Genomic DNA, 17,654 nt, shown 5'->3' on the forward strand with positions numbered 1-17,654 from the left:
TTTTGGTCACAGTTGACAAAAACTCAGTACAGGCGACTCTCAAATTATGTGGGGGTTACATTCCAGAGATACCACGTGAAGCCAAAATAATGTACAGTGGTACCTCGGATTAAGTACTTAATTCGTTCCGGAGGTCCGTTCTTAACCTGAAACTGTTCTTAACCTGAGGTACCACTTTAGCTAATGGGACCTCCTGCTGCTGCTGCCGCGCCGCCGGAGCACAATTTCTGTTCTCATCCTGAAGCAAAGTTCTTAACCTGAAGCACTATTTCTGGGTTAGCGGAGGCTGTAACCTGAAGGCATGTAACCTGAAGCGTATGTAACCCGAGGTACCACTGTATTGAGTTCAGTGGCGGGTGGGATTGCCAATGTCTTTATCCCTGGACACCTGCCCCTTTTCTGCCCCCTTTTAATTTTAAAACAGTTTTTTTGCCAAGTGTGTAAATCTGAATGAGCACAAGTTCAATGTGTGTAAGTTACCTACACATCTTTTGCTTTACTTCAATGTGGGTATGGGAGGGTGCTAGTTTGATTAGGGAAGTGGCACCGAATGAGCGGGCATTTAACCCCCCCCCCTTCAAGCTATTTCACTGATTCCCCTGCTGATGGGAAAATAAAAGTACCTAGAAGTAGCCTCTGTGGAATGTTTCTGATTGAGCAAATGGCAGAGTGGGGAAGGATTAAAACACACACTCTCCCAGTGACCTTTCCCTTATCCAATGAGCTGCTTAATAAGAACATAAGAAGAACCTGATGGATTAGGCCCATGACCCATCGGGTAAAGCATCCTATTCTCACATTGGCCCATGGGAAGCCCAATAATTAAACAACCCTCTCCATGCACTGTGGCCCCGAAAGAAAACACTTGTCATGACCTTTTTAAAATCCCCTAACATTAAAGTAGCGTTGACTCTTAGTGACTCAATGCAAGTGTAGTGCTGCCTCTCAGCAGATAGATGGTTTTCAAACTGAAATCAACATTTCTGAATGAATACTTCTTACCTCCCTTTCCTGGAACCATCCCCCGTCCCACCATCACAACATCACCCAAGGTTCTGCATTACATCCACTGCACTACTAACTAGTTTCCCTCTAACATAAAACCCATTTGAAACTGCGTTTTCAATCTCTAGTTACACTAAATGTGTTTTTTGACCTTGCACATTGAATGTGAAACCATGGTTTACTGGGGGAGAGGAGAACACTGAAAAGTACTGTATTTCTCGCTCTATAAGATGCACCAGACCATAAGATGCACCTAGTTTTTGGAGGAGGAAAGCAAGAAAAAAAATATTCTGAATCTCAGAAGCCAGAACAACAAGAGGGATCGCTGCGCAGTGAAAGCAGCAATCCCTCTTGCTGTTCTGGCTTCTGGGATAGCTGTGCAGCCTGCATTCGCTCCATAAGACGCACACACATTTCTCCTTACTTTTTAGGAGGGAAAAAGTGAGTCTTATAGAGCAAAAAAATACAGTACCTAGTCCTAAGGCTGACTGCCAAGTTGAAAATCATATTTTGCCCAGAAAAGGGCTTGAATCGGACCAGTGACTTGTCCTATCTGTCAAATATTCACATAAATAAAGCTGCTTAAAGTAAATACTGTAATATTCATTGTTCGTGTATAATTAAGAGAGCGTCATCTTTTTCTCTGACATGCAATCCCTATCCACTGCAAATTAGTCCAATGGTTAAATAAAATAATACATGCATTGTATACAATATTTACATGGTAGACTCAGATGGCTCCTTAGAAACTATAATTGCCAGTTATGCAATTTAAAATCACTAATTGTTACAGATATTGGGTAGTTAGTTCCTTTATGTATTTGAGCAAGTAAAAATCCTTTTGTCATGGGAGAAATTAGCTAGACTGGAGCTAATATATAAAAACCTCTGCAGAAACTATGAGCATTTTGTTTGCTAATTCAGTGTTTCCCAACCTTTTTTGGGCAAAGGCACACTTGTTTCATGAAAAAAATCTCGAGGCACACCACCATTACAGCCCCGTGACGTCAGCGCGCAGCATCACGCCGGGAGGGACATGAATTGCTAGCAAATTACATAATCACCTCCTTGAGGGCTGGCTCATCTTCTCCGAAGGCAGAACCCCATTAATTAACAGCACAGACTCACACCATAGCCAAGACGAGGGGGGAAAACCTCAGTCATGCACAGTCATGCACATGTGGGGGCTAAATGAGGACGAAGACCGGGCAGAGAGCAGGGTTCAAATCACCCCACCTGGCCAGGACAATCCCTGGGTGCTCCCTTGGGCCACTCGCCTGACCCACCTCGCAGGGCTGTTGTTGCGAGGATAACACGGGGAGAACCACGCGCGCCCCCGGGAGCTCCTTGGAGGAGAAAGCGGGCGATGAATGCAATGCACGAAATATATGAGAGGCGACCAGGTTTTGCAGGTGAGGGGCCCCCGCCAGCCTCCGCTTCCAACACCTGGCACAACGACGCCGAAGTTTCCCCCCGGGCTCGGCTCGGGGAGCAGCGCTGCTCCCCCCCGGCTCCCCTTCGCCCTCCCGGCTCTCTCTGCCGCCCACTGTGGACCCCCCTCACCTGCCAAGTCCGGAGCGCCGGTGGAAGTTGCATGCATGCATGCAGGGCACCGCGTTGCCATTGCATTGCACTGCACTCCATGCAACGCCTGCACGCATGCATTGCCTTGCATGCATGCCAAGGGGTCTCCCTGCGGTCCGATGCGTCCCCTCCGGCGCGGATGCAGCATTGCAAAAATAAAAAACTCCCGACGCAGCCCTACCTGGGGGGCAGCCTCCCCCTCCGCCGCTCCGCCTCCGCGGGGATCCCCGGGCTCCATCCTGCCGCCCGATCTCCGCGGGGGCGCAGGCAGGCTGCGCGGGGTCTGCGCGGAAGAGCCCCTGCCCGCCCGGCCGCCGCCGCCGCGCTCATTCCATGGCCGGGAGAAGAGCACTTCAAACAAAAAGCCCGGCCCACCAGGCCACGCTGGGAAACGTAGTTTGCGCACCCCGCGCGGGCGCGGAGCCCAAGGGCGAGGGGACTACGGATCCCGGCAGCCCCCGCGCCGGGGACGGAGGGGGAGAGGCCGGGTGCAGGGATGGAGGGACGGGTGGGCGAGCGAGTGAGTGAGTGGCAGCCGCCAAGCCTTGGCCGAGAGCCAGGAAGGGCCTCCCCGGAGGAGGAGGAGGGAGGCGCAGAGCGGGAGGGAGGGAGGGAACCCCAGGGGTCATCTAGTGACGGCGCCCCAATCGAAAATTTGACTTAAAAAAAAAATCTTTCAAATTTTTTAATTTTTCCCACGGCACACCAGGCAACATCTCGCGGCACACTAGTGTGCCGCGGAACAGTGGTTGGGAAACACTGTCTAATTCATTTTTGACTGTCATACTGTGGGCTATGAAGCTACATGCTATGGAGTAAACTATGGTGGAATAGGTGTGATGATTCTCATAGCAAAAAACAAAACAAAACAAAACTGAAATAAATTGTCTCATAAAATGTGGGGTTTGAACAGAAAAAAAAATTGCTTTGGAATCTGCTTTGACTGGGGTGTGCTGCGCCCTGCACCACTTTGAAGAAGCCCATTTCACCTTGGGACTGAAGCTGAGCCTTGCTTTGGGAAATCTGAAGCTTTGTATGTCTCTGCATTGATGACTGGGGGGAAATCGTGACCTCCCTTAAAGAGGGCACGGGTTGCAGTGAGACATGGAAACCAATGCCCTGTGTTGTGGGTGGGTAAGATTGGTCAGCCACAACACCCGATTGGTAGGTCCCTCGATGCTGGGTTTAATCTGGTCAATGGGGCGCAGTCCAAACAGATTGAGGGACCTATTTATGCCCATGCATGTGACCCAGAGCTTCCTCTTTTGGTGTGTGCATTCGGAACACTCACCCACCTCTCCCTACTTTTAGGGATTTTGCGCTTGACCTTGCTATGCCATTGTGTGTTGTCTGTCGTTGGGACAGGGGCATGGCAGGAATTTTCCCCGCTTGGATGATTGGCTGTTGCCATTTGGGTTTTGCCTGCGGCGTAGCAAATCATCACAACTTGTAAGGTTGCGGATAGGCTCTGGTTCAGGTGATAGGGATGGGGGAATGCTCTCGCCATCCCTATGTGAAGGGTATTCCGTTAAAGGAATCCAGGGACTCGATGGTTTGGTCAAGCCCTGAGAGGGGGTTGTGCCCGTGCCTGAGTCCAGGGGGACATCTGGATGGTGGTCATAGTCCGTTCCCGACTTTTCGCTTATCCAGGTGTTCACCCTTGGCTGACCTGTGCTGGAACCCTGGGTCAGCACTACCTGCATGGCAGGGAACTAGTCAAACCAGAGCCTATGCAACCAATCACTTTATGTAATCAATAAAGTTGTGGCCTAAATTCTGCCAAAAGCCAAAACCGAAATTTGAGTCAAGTGTGAATTTATTTAGGGGGGAGGTTTCTGGGTCTGAACACGCAAAAATAAAACATGTCTCTAAGTCCCCTCCACCATCTTGACAGAATTGAATGAAATCTGAGTGAGGTTGATGTTGTCATACTTACTCTAATTTACTTGGTTCTTGTAGTCTGCTCTTTGTTGCCTTTCTGCCTTGGAACATAGCAGTAACTATCAGTAACTTTAGACATAATGGTAGCAGTTATTTGCTGTTTTGTTACACCTTGTGCCAGCTCTAAGGGAAGGCTGTAATGTTTACAAGTTGCTTACTTGAAATAGGTTCCAATCCTGCAGAGACTTTCTGTGTCAATGGCAAACAAAAATGTGTGATAGTAATGTGAATACAAAATGAAATGATTCATGTGGCAAGGAACTTGTAAATGTAGCATGCATTAACATTTTTAACAGCCAGACTTTTATGTGGAGATTGGTTGCAATATTTGAATCAGGTCACAGTTTTTGTGTGTGTATTTGTTTGTTTTAAAAACACACCACCTTGTTACCTTCTCTTTTTTTGCCACATATTTGTAGCCCTGGTGACTGTAGTACATCTTCGCAGCTACCATTTTTCCCCCAACTGGCAGGGGGTAGAATGAAAACACTGCATTTCCTCTGCCTGGCTTCAGAATGATACTGCAGGCCCTTCCAGTCTGGCATTTTATTCTGCAACGTGTTCTTGACACAATAATAGTGTGTGGATTTATTCTGCTCTGTTAATTGTTCTGTGCTGCTTCCCAGATGATACCACATTACTGATGTTGGGGAGTGGGGCTATAGTTCAACTAAAGCAGGACAAAACAACCCCAAACATTTGTGTTACGAAAAATTATGGGATCTCAGCCAGAAGCTACAGGTAAAGCACTGACTGGAAGTGAAGCAATATGACCAGCCCAGAACCTTTGCAGTTGCAACTAGTATTGAAAGTGGGATGGCATACAACCGCCCCAATAGCATCGTGACTGCAAATTATGTCACCACAGCCTCCCGTACCTGGCTTATGTGGCGCTTTTTGTGAAGCGGTGGCAGTGACTTCCAACAAGACCTCTTGATATCTTGCCAAAATCTCATAAGATTTAATGTGCTCCACAAGACCTTGCAAGTTTTCAGTGAGATCTTGCGAGACCTCACTGGCCATTGGCGCTGCTGCCAGCACTGCTGCTCCAGCAACAGTGAAGTGGGGGGGGGTAGGGTTGCTCACAGGGGCGTTGCCTCTATGGCATCATCCACCACCCAAGGCGGCTGCCTCACCCTGCCTTATGGGTGAGCCGGCCCCACATAACAGAACATACATGAAGTACTGTTAATATTTTAAGGTGCTGTGCTTGCTCTACAATCAAATTGCTAGTTGGCACTCTCATAAGCATTAGGAATAGTTAACTTTACAATGTCCTTGCCATTTGATTTAGGAACTTGGAGCACCGGGCAGAAATTATTTTATGTGTTGTTACCTATTTTCCTCCTGGCGGAGCTTTACCGCTAACCTGCTAGGTCAGGGGATCTCTTACAGTTGTTAAATTCTATTATCCTATTAAGTTCTTTAATGTTTCCACAAGATGATGGGAAACCTTCATGTTTTGCTTCTTGAGTTGGCCATTTTCTCCTTATTGCGTCCTGCTTAGTTTTGAACTTTGTTGCAGAGAACAGAGCACATTTTCAAATTGCAGTGAAAGACAGTTCACAGATGTTAATTTGTATGTATCAAGTCATTCACTGGATTTAGCATGTGTTGGCAGTACACAATTTAAAATTTACGTCTCGACAAAATGGAGCTTTGTGTGATTCCATTGCCAGTGGCCATGCAGATGCTGTTTGTAGATAGAGGCCCAGATTCGACTTGGAACAAGAAAAGATCAAAATGATTTCAGCAGGTCTTTAGTTCCCCTGAATTAACATTAGGCAAATCTGCGACTGTTTGAATGGCTGTTTCTGGTTGCATCTTACTTCACAGTTGGTCACGTTCTTCCATAAACCACCCTGAAGATATTCCATGTTCTTTGCGATGCAACAGCTTTCACACATGGCAGATCAGCCCAGAGATTTTCTTTCCTAGGGTAGTTCTGTGATCTCTAAATTAAATTAAATTTGCAGACTGATTTTCCTCAGTTCTCAGTGCTTTGTTTTATTTCTATCTTCTTAGTTTGTACTAAGCAAGCACCTGAAGAAATGTCTTCCGTTCGGGACTCAAGCCTTACGAATGCACCAATGCAAAGCAAGCTAGTGTCTTCCTTCCAACAGCACACCAAAAAGGCACTTAAACAGGTAAGCTAACATTGGCTTCACTATCAGTCAGATTTCTTCTGATGGGCGTCTAAGCTATCCTTTATTTATGTATGTATTGGGAATAAAGGTGGTGAGATTTTATGGTTCCATAGCTAAGCTTATTGCCTAGCTTGCTTATCTGGCATTGAGGTGCTGAATAGGTCTGGATACTGAGGTATCTCCAGTTATGCTATTGTGCAGTAGAGTCGCCCCTTTTTCCTCTAGCAGTGAAGAGACAGATACTTAAACATTAATGGAAATATTGTTATAAAGAGAGGTTCCTGGCCAGCCTATGATTCACTATGGAAAAGGTGCAGGGAGGTGCTCTAGAAAGGATTCTGAACCTTTGAATAATCTGAGCTTGCCTTTCACTTTGAGGCTTGTGGTGTTAGGAGAGCAATAGTTGGAAACATTACAGAGGGATTTTAACGATGAGATGAAGCCACACAGCATAAATTGTTTGTGGAGGAAGTGCCAGGCAAGACAAAATGACAAAATCGGCTGCAGGAGAAATCCATAAATGCAATTACAGATACCTTGTTAACATAAAAATTCAGGAGGCAGCTGCAAATACTTGTATATAGGTAGGATAAGTGCACATGGTAAGGAAATCAATGAAAAGTTGTTCAATTTTAAAATGATTTTGGTTGTCTGAAATGATGATTATTACAGATCTCAGGAAATAATCCTTTCCCCGTACACACAAATATTGAATGCTTAAGTCAATGTGTTGTGTTTTGGCCTAAGGAGGTTCCCTCGTTCCCCACCCTTTTCCTCTTGTGCTACAGGTATTCATTACTACCAGATGCAGGCAGCTGGATTTGATTTAATGCAAAACTGTAAATCCTATCTGATAGGTGAATGAACTTTAAGCAGCAATTTTTGTGCAGAAAATTGCTGTTGGGAGTTAGTTCTCCTACTGTATATCCTCTCTCCAGACTTTCTGTTGCTTTTATGGGGGTATAATGTGCTTCCATTCCACTACAAATAGCCTACAGTGCCTCTGAATACACAGAGATGTTAAGCAATTGTATGTGACACTCACCACCCAATATTAACTTACTGGATCTGTTCTGCAATAACAGGAGCTGAACCTTTAACATGTTCTGGGAATAAACTGCTTACATTGTAGAGTGCCAGAAGCAATGTGGAGCTGGCTGTATTTTCTTTTCTTCTTTTGACTTTAACATATGGATTCCTTGCAGTATAATAACTTTGAAGGAATCAGAAACCTTTTCCATTCTGTATGTTAAACAAAGGCAAACTATTCCAGGTGTTCACACTAGTGATATTTATGTTCGCTTTTTAAAAAGTGTTAGATTGGGGTGAAACTAACAGGAGACAAGGTGATTTAGATTTGATCCACCTCTTTACTGGTAGTTCCCTTCACAAGCTCCTGCTTTATAGTAGTTATCTTCAAAGTAGTAATGTAGGGGAATTTTGCTTGGGCCATATTTTTGAGCAAGCTGATCTAATTTCCATCTGTCAGACGAATACACAGGTCAGAACATGTCTTTAGCATTTAGCGTTTGTCTGACATAGTTCTTGTCTCAAAATACATACAAAAATGCATATGTTAGCAATATATATGTTTGTAGGTGTGTGTATTGATGTAAAAATATGCATTTAAATGCATATTTTGTGATAAAATATGTATTTGACTACATATTCAAATAAAAAAATCATATGGATTAAAAAAATAAGTTAATCACAGGTTACCGTAGTGTAGAAACAGGACAGAATGACTTTATGAAAAAGCACTTGCAAAATTGAATCAGACCAGAAATAGACTTATCCATACTTCACACTGAAGTATGAAACAGTGCAGCTAGTACACAGACAGTGGACTTTTGCCTTGGTTCAAGTCCCTTCCCATCCATGAAGCTGACTCGGTAGTTTGGAGTTGACCACTGTCTCTCAACCTAATTACTTTGTAGATGTGTAGGAATGGGGAACTGGTGGCCCTCCATTCTTGTTGGACTCCAACTCCTTTTATCCCTGACCATTAGGCATTCTGGCTGGGGCTGAAGGGAGTTGGAGTCTAACAACACCTGGAGGGTTACAGGTGGGACCATCCTTCAGCTAGAGGGATACAGCAGAGGCAAGGAAGGATTTTCTGGTTTTTTGAAGTTGGCAGACTTAGGGAAGGTGGCAGTCCTGATTTGTGGAGTCGTCACAGACTTTTGTTTGTATTTCAGCTTTTGGTGGCATTTCATCAAGTAGACCAATGTTTGTTTGAAATGCATTTGGTATTTGTTGTACATTGTGGGTTTGTCATGTAGAAGTATTTTCTCTTTGTCTGTTGTTTGTGCATTGGGTATTTGATTTTAAAATACCTGTGGTTATAAAATTTGATGTATTTCAGTTGTGCCCTCATTTATACATGTGATTTTCTAACTTGTCTGTAGTTTGCTTGGTTTTTGTGCTTGGGTTATAGATATCTCTCCTTGCCTTTCCTTTTGCTTTGGATTAGGGCTTAGGCTGATTCCTTGAGTTCCTTCCTGAGACCCAGATGCATTCTTTGAGGCCATTGACTCTCTTGGCTGGGACAAGGATACAGATGGAGCTCATGATCCAACTCAGAGGAGCCTTCTTCTACCCAGTTCTCTCACAGAATGAGAGTTAGACCATTAGTTCATCTAACTGACCATAAAGTATATTGATTCAGACCACTGGTCCATCTAACCAGCCCATTGTATATATTCAGTGGCAGGGTTTCAGAGACGGCCCCCACAAACCTTGAGGCATACCTTGAGATGCCATGGATTGTAACCCACCATTTTGGAAAAGCAGCTGCTCAGGCCATAGCAAAGCTCTGAGGCTTTGGAAAAAACATATTCAGGGCTTTAGCCCCCTTAGCTCCTGGCTAGGGATGCTTCTGCCCAACACAAAAGCTGTCAGTTATGATGACTGGAGGTTTGCACAAGTGTTTCTGCCCACCTCTTTGTTTGCGAAAAACAAAAATAACCCATGCAGGCAATGGATTATAAATTACTGCAATGAGATTTGTTCCAATAACAAAAAAAAAAATCTTGTTTTTTCTACAGGAGCTTTTTAGGTTACAAAACTTGCTTCTCTGTTAATAGAACTTTTCACAGGAGCTTACTGTTATACAAAATTTGCTTCTTTGATAAATAATATGGATTTCCAGTATTTATCTGTTTCACATTATTCACTTTTTAAGTTATACATCTGCAAAAATATACCTAATAATTCCCAACAATTTTCCCCATTCATAAACCCAAAGACCCTAGCCTTGTTGCTGAACCAATGAGGTACATTAAATATGTAAAAGTATTGGAATAAATATTCAAGTATTCAAATAAAATTGATTGAAGTTGATACAAACGTCTTTTTATTTCCTTCTATACAAACAATGCTAAAATCCAAATTATATTACACAAAATACAGACAAACCTTTTTCTGTTGGTGACTCAACGAGGTATAGCTGTTTTTAGATTCACCAATATAGTAAATGGGGTCAGGGCAGAACATCATTTTTAATAAATCAAATTTGGTCCCAAATATTGAGTCAAACTAGAAAGACACAGAGCTGCTCCATAACAGCTTCAGCCTCTTGCCAAATCTACAGATATGTTACATTTTGTGGCAGGTGAACACAAAATTAACTAGCCATAATCTCTGTAAATTTGCTTTCCATTTTGAAAATTTACCATGGTACTGCATGTGGAAAGCCAATATTTGAAGTGAGTTTAAAAACCATGATTTTTGCCAAGTAGTGTTTTTGTATTACAAACCATAGTTGCTGTTGGTCACCCTCTAGAGCAGGGGTCAGCAAACTTTTTCAGCAGGGGGCTGGTCCACTGTTCCTCAGACCTTGTGGGGGGGGGGCTGGACTATACTTTTTTGGGGGGGAATGAATGAATTCCTATGCCCCACAAATAACCCAGAGATGCATTTTAAATAAAAGGACACATTCTACTCATGTAAAAACACCAGGCAGGCCCCACAAGTAACCCAGAGATGCATTTTAAATAAAAGGACACATTCTACTGATGTAAAAACACGCTGATTCCTGGACCGTCCATGGACCGGATTTAGAAGGCGATCGGGCCAGATTCGGCCCCCTGGCCATAGTTTGCCTAGTTTGCCTACCCATGCTCTAGGCTGCTGCACAATAGAAATAGACAATAGAGTCTGGGCAGATAGAAAAATGAAAGCCCACAAGCCATTCTAAACAATGGGTTGTCTATATGTTTGGAAACTAAAACAGTGGCTTTGGTTCTCTGATTGGTTAATGTAAAACATCTGATTGGTGTAATGTCTGAATTGAGAATGTGTTCAATAGGCAAAAGGGATTTGTAGAAAACTGCCATTCCTAGCAATATGTCTATGGTAAATATTGTTCACTCATTCCTCCTTACCAGAAAATGTGCTACGCAGCCTGTTTACTGAACTTTGGTTCAGCACACATGTTAAAGAGAAACTAGATGGTAGTTCTCTGGTGTTCTGCACTGCTTGCTTGATGGCGTTGGATTCAGAAAAATGCTGTTTTGATTCTAAACTTGTTTTACTGTTGAAATAACAAACAGCAGTGCCATTAAAAGCAGCAGGGTGCAATCTGCTTCCTAGTTAGTTTGTTTGCTTTTGTGCTGTGGTGGAAGAGATAATATTTCCCCACAGGACATTTTTCAATGGACCACATTAACAGCTTCATACTAACACCCCCCTAAAAAAAGTGAACGCTTGTCCTTTTAAAAGAAAAAAGAAAATATGAAGAAGTTGATATACTTTGCCTCCCTTGATGTGAAAGTTGGCATGACTACTTAAATTGCACATCCAAGCTTATGCTTGCATTTTCTTTGCACTGTTGGAAAGCTACCAATAAGTCATTTTTATTAAGATATGAGGGATTTTGTAGCTGTGAACATATGATCAGTTTTTTTCTGTTGTAAAAAAAGAAATAAGAAAGAAAGAAATTGCAGCTTAAACTTTTGGATATTTATATATTCCTTCACAATTGTGATTGTACATGTTTTACAGAGTAGCCAGTTATAGTTAATACAACTTGGTTAAAAAGTAGGACTGGCAATGTTTGTAAACTTTGGGTCGCTTGTTGGTAGAGCCTTTGGGAACATGTTGAGATAAATCTATGCATTAAATCAGGGGTTGCACTTTGGAGTTTTGAGAAAGTGCCATGGTGCCAGCCACAAAATGGCTGCCATGAGAGCATGGCCTAACACAAAATGACTGCCACATCAGAAAGAGCAGAGGGAGAGAGGACTAGGATATGGTGTGGAGATGCCCCTATCACTCCCTCCTCAATGGAAAAGGAAGGCACCAACCTCAGCCACCACTGCACTTGCTCACAGAGAGAAGCTCTTTGCACCTCTACTGTGCTCCAAATATATAGGGTGATGGGTGTCAATCCTGGCATCTAGTGCCGTAAAGGCAATGTATGAGGCCATGTGCAATGTAGAGAGGCTGAGTCTGTGCCACAAGGAACTGAGCAGGAAGAGCAAAGAGTTTGTTATGCACAGTGGTACCTCTTGATGCAAACGGGATCCGTTCCGGAGCCCCGTTCGCATCCAGAGCAGAATGCAACCTGCGTCTACATGTGCGCGGGTCGCGCTTCGCGCTTCTGCGCATGACGCCATTTTGATCGTCTGTGCAAGTGGCGAAACCCGGAAGTAGAGTGTTCCGTTACTTCCGGGTCACCGCGGAGCGCAACCTGAAAACGCTCAACCTTAAGCAACTTCAACCCGAGGTATGACTGTATTGTGCATTTTGGAGGGAATAGTTACTTAGATCATCAGCCTTTGTATGGTGGCTTGGTGCAAGGTAGATCACAACAGAAGCACTGCAACCATACAAACAGAAAGTAAAGAAAAGAAATGGGGGCCCAAATGCCTGTTTGGGTTAAATATGCATACCTGGTCTGAAATGGTTGAAGAGTACTGACTAGTCCTTTAATGGCTAGGAGGTACTGGCACCCAGGGGCACCACACTGCCAATCCCTACATTAAATAACTTAGAATCATTCTGTACATTACAAATAATATAAAAAGAAGATAGAGATTATATAATTCTCAACTGTAATATTTGAAACTGCTACTGGAGGGGCATGTCACAATATAGCATGCTCCCTACATATATTCAACTAGCACATCAAGAGAGGCCTATACTAAACTCTTCTTTTTAAATTATGTTGTGCTTCTGCCTGCCTCTAGAGCATTTCTACTAACCCCAGGAACTGCACTGGATTGTTAAGTCCAGTCAAATTATCTAGTCCAGGCATGTCCAACAGGTAGATCACTGGGCATCTGTGGTAGATCACCGGTAGATCAGTGGCTCCTCCCAAAGAAGCTAAAAAACTTTGGCTCCCTCAAAACAGACTCAGCATCTTTGCCCTGCACCCCTAAAATGACCTGAACCATCCATAACAGGGCTTTCCTTCCTAATAAAAGCTCAACAACTTTGACCTGAACCCCTAAAAAGGGGGTAGATAATTTTAACTCTGTGAGTAGATCGCAGTCTCTTGGAAGTTGGCCACCCCTGATTCTAGTCCAACCCCTGGGAATGCAGGAATATGCAGCTGTCCCATCAAACCTGCAACCTTGGCATTATCAGTACCATGCTCACTCAGTACCAGTTCTCAAACTGTAGCTTCAACCATAGCAAGATTACTTGAGGAATGAAAATTAGGGTATATAATGCCATGAGTAAACTGATTGTTAAAGGCTACATAGCAGATTTATGATAGAAATAACAACTTGAACCTGCGGCCCCTGAGTTGCTATTGAGCGTGTCTTGCCCAGAATGTGCATCACCCCTGAGATTTTCCGTTTTCCTCAATATAAAATATCAGCCAATGGCTCCTGAATCTAATACAGGTTAATATAAACAAATTCATCTTATTTCCTTGGGATTTGAGCTTTGTGTGTGGGAGGATTTTATGAAATGTAGTCAAGGATACAGATGCTTTAGTAATTTTGTAGGTCAGCATGTTTTATTACTCTGTGTTAAATAAAATGGTTGTAGCCTTGCAGACATATTCAGCTTTTATGCTTAGCACTTTGATTCTTTGTTGCATGAAACATGTTACAGAAAGTTTTAAGGGAGGAGTGGGAATTAATGGTTTTCAGACTTGAATTGATGTTGCTAAGTCGAGCTTCAGAATGTGGAATAAATTGGTGATGGTGATGATGAATCAAGATACTAGTTTTAATTTGGGTTGTGTAGGAATGATAGTAGCTGTGTCCAGGCTTTCTAAATCATTTGTGTGATGCAAAAGAGCGAGGGTGTGCATGCGCTAGCACCATCCTCCACAAGTTGGAAATATAATTTCTGCAGCAAGGGGTCAGTTTGAGTAGAGAGCAGGCGCCCTGTTTCAGACTTTACCTCTCCAGTCCGTGGAAGGTGATGGAAACAGCAATGAGTGGCAGATCTAACATGCCTTTCCTTTCACTCCCTCATTGCATTAGGGCTTTTAGAACACTTGAATAGACCTATTCGCCCAAAGTACATTTTACATAGGGACGCGGGTGGTGCTGTGGGTTAAACCACAGAGCCTAGGACTTGCCGATCAGAAGATGGGTGATTTGAATCCCCGGGATGGGGTGAGCTCCCATTGCTCGGTCCCTGCTCCTGCCAACCTAGCAGTTTGAAAGCACATCAAAGTGCAAGTAGATAAATAGGTACCGCTCCAGTGAGAAGGTAAACGGCGTTTCCGTGCACTGCTCTGGTTTGCCAGAAGCGGTTTGTCATGCTGGCCACATGACCCGGAAGCTGTACGCCGGCTCCCTCGGCCAATAAAGCGAGATGAGCGCTGCAACCCCAGAGTCAGCCACGACTGGACCTAATGGTCAGGGGTCCCTTTACCTTTTTACATTCTACATACATGTAGGGAATACTCAACTATAGGCTGGAGTGGGCATGGTTTTAGCCCTACCCCTGATGTCAGGTCTTCTTCTTTTAACTGCACATAGCACATGAATGTTTGTACAGAGAGGCCAGCACAGGAGCTCCTTGCAGGGACACCTGGTTGTGTGGGTTTGCTGATTGTGCAGAACCTCCTATGTGTGAGGAATCCACCCATTGGCTTTTGTATTCTGTTCAACACGTGGTTGCTAAAAGACTTGAAATGGAGGGGTTAAAAGTGCAGCTGTGCTTCAGTCTGTACTCAAGTATGCCCTGAATTTGAGTGAAGTGTGCATAGGGCCAAAGCCTCATTTTCTGGTGGGACAGAATTTCTATGGCAAATGGTAGTGGGTTTTCTTGGTGTGTGTGAGAGAGTGATCTATACTGCATAAAAATTTCTGCATGTAGACTTGATGTCTATGAATTTATTTATTATGGTCGGAGACCAGCTTGTGACTTGATGTCTATGGATCTTGTCCCAGCACATAAATGGCAAATGCAGGCTGCTATTGCTTAATATAATGAAGTGCTACATGAATTGAGATTTGGCTATTTTTATTCTGTCATTTATGTCCCAAATGGAAGTGTATGCATTTTCATTTTATGTACATGCTGCTTTGATATAGTAAATACAAAGTAAAACGGGAGGATTGTCTTGTTTTTCAAATCCAGATGTCAGGACAGTATTTTCTGCGGACATACTTGATATTTTACATGGTTGAAGTTAGGTTGGAAAGTATTTTTCTGACACCCAGTAATCATCACCTTTATGTCCAGGAAACTGTTGTTTGTTTCTTCCATGATCTGAATCGTTAATAAGGACCTGGGATGGACCGGTATTGTTTTTGAGTGTAATCTGTTAGTGATAGTAGCACATGGAACTGCAGTATAAATAAGTTAAATAGCACCACTCCCATCAATAATCCCGGGAACTGTAGTTTGGTAAGGGGCCTGAGAGTTATTAGGAGCCCCCTATTTCCCTCATGGAACTGCAGTTATCAGAGTTCCCTGTGAAGAGGAATTGATTGTTAATCCACTTTGGGAACTGTCACACTGTGAAGGGAATAGAATTCTCGGAACCCTTAACAAACTACAGTTCCCAATATTTTTGTATTTGTGCAGTAGGGACCAGGGGGGTGGGGAGCTATGGTACAGCTCTAAATGCCTGGTGTGGATGTGGCCCTAATGAAAAAGAAAGTTAAAGATGGCCTTTCAGTTTGTATCTAAAACTTGTAGATATTCTGCATTTCAGGGAGAAAACACTATGATTTTTCTTTCAGCAATAACAACCACAGGCAACTGAAGCTGACAGTGCTCAGCTGCAATCAATGTCAATATGTCTTTTAAATCGGGGTCTGCCACAATACTGATGGGATTTGAACATTCACATTTGATGCAGTGTTAGGTCAATTTAAGAGGAATATAATATATTTCAGGCTTCTAAACTGATGAAAAATAAATATTAAATGTAGCCTTTCCTTTCACTAATTAGTGGTAGCTTCTGTTCATTGAATGTTTACATTTCCTTGCAGTTAAGAGAGACCGTACCCTTCTTTGAATATATTCAAAAAGGTTGACAGTGGCTTCTTTTTTAAAACAACTCTTCTTTATTGTACATTGCCCATGTGCCTCTAATTACCGTAACTGAAATATGCATAAAATAATCCCACCTGTTTTTTTCATTGTAACTGAGCTTGTGTTGCAGAGTATTTTTCAATGGAATAGGAAGTAATTGTTTTTAATTCTTTTGTCTTTTGAAGTGTTGTGTGCAAAGCATTATCGTCTAAGCAGACTACAGCTGTATTGCAATTACAAAATTAACCTCACAAGTCATTAGTGCTCATAAGGAAACAAAGGATATTAATTCATACTAGGCATGACCTCCGCTGGTGAAGCGTAGGGTTTTCTCTTAAACACACACACAAATCAAAGATGAGAGTGTAAAATGAAGATTTTTAAGCAGGTATTAGCAGCAAGCTGATCTGTTCTAACTTGCACGGCTCACATATCTGTGCTTGTAAATTCTTTAATGGGCGAATTCTCACATTAATATATTTCCTGACCTTCCTGTCTGGGCTCGTTTACTGTACAAAATATCCTGGCAGCTATTCTGTTTCTGCTCGTGTTTGTATTGCATTATCATCCCCGTAGCCGATCCAGTTATAAAACACACAGGGAAAACCCCTCCCATTTGTAGATATTTATTCTTGTATCATTTTCTCCCAGATTTGCCAGAACACCATCATGTTCGTGTTCTGAAGGTTAATGCCCAAAGTCAAGCAGACAGAAGCCAAGTGCTGCAAGGTTTTCCAAGATTAGGACCGATTCCCTTCGCAGAAATAAATGATTCCTGCCATGTGCAGTGATTTTGTGCAGCACTACTCATGGCTGAGTGAGTGCATCAATACTGTAGCCCTTACATGCTGTACATACTGATGACACTGTGTTAACTTGATTGACTGAGCAGTATACGGGAGAAGATGCACCTGCAAGAGATGTTCAGACACACATTTTAGCCTGGGTTTGAAATATTTATTTTACATTTATTTTAACTTGGAAGCCTTAAGTCTCATTTTCCATGGGTTCTCATGTTTCTGCTGCTAAGGTAGAGCAAACAGTTTATGTATGCTTCTTTGTTGTCAAAATTGTTCTGGAAAACGATTTTAAGGTGCATTTTCCTTTATCTTTAAAGCCAAAAGCTTGTTTTCCATTTTTATTTCACAGTGTAGCATATGATATATAACAATATATAGCATTTTTGTATATAAAATATTGAAGAAAATGACATAAAGGGGAACTAGTATGAATCCTGGCAAACTTGCAGCTAGATAAATTTATTATGGGGTTCATTTGAATAATAGGCAAATGTTTTGTGTAATTCACTTGTAAACAACATTTTGTGTTATATTTTTTCTGTTTTATTGTTTCCTTTGTAGGCATTGAGACAGCAGCAGAAAAGAAGAAATGGAGTGTCAATGATGGTAAACAAGACTGTTCCTCGTGTTGTTTTGACACCATTAAAGGTGTCTGATGAGCAGTCTGATTCACCCTCAGGTAAATAGCTAAAGGTCTGTCTGCGACACCCGTTTCTAGCAA

At 42.8% G+C, this 17,654-nt stretch overlaps 1 protein-coding gene across 4 annotated transcripts in view; it reads left to right on the top strand.

Annotated features, from left to right (window-relative positions):
* The window catches only part of ASXL3 (ASXL transcriptional regulator 3), a 99,001-nt gene that overhangs the window by 57,869 nt on the left and 23,478 nt on the right, over nucleotides 1–17,654 (top strand). For all 4 annotated transcript variants that reach the window (XM_082234738.1, XM_082234741.1, XM_082234739.1 and 1 more), the window contains 2 exons: nucleotides 6,556–6,677; nucleotides 17,495–17,612. In XM_082234738.1, the coding sequence (XP_082090864.1) occupies nucleotides 6,556–6,677; nucleotides 17,495–17,612 (240 nt within the window). The remainder of the gene's footprint in view (nucleotides 1–6,555; nucleotides 6,678–17,494; nucleotides 17,613–17,654) is intronic.

The sequence above is a fragment of the Podarcis vaucheri genome (genome assembly GCF_965113315.1).
Source record: "Podarcis vaucheri genome assembly, chromosome: 8".
NCBI lineage: Eukaryota > Metazoa > Chordata > Lepidosauria > Squamata > Lacertidae > Podarcis > Podarcis vaucheri.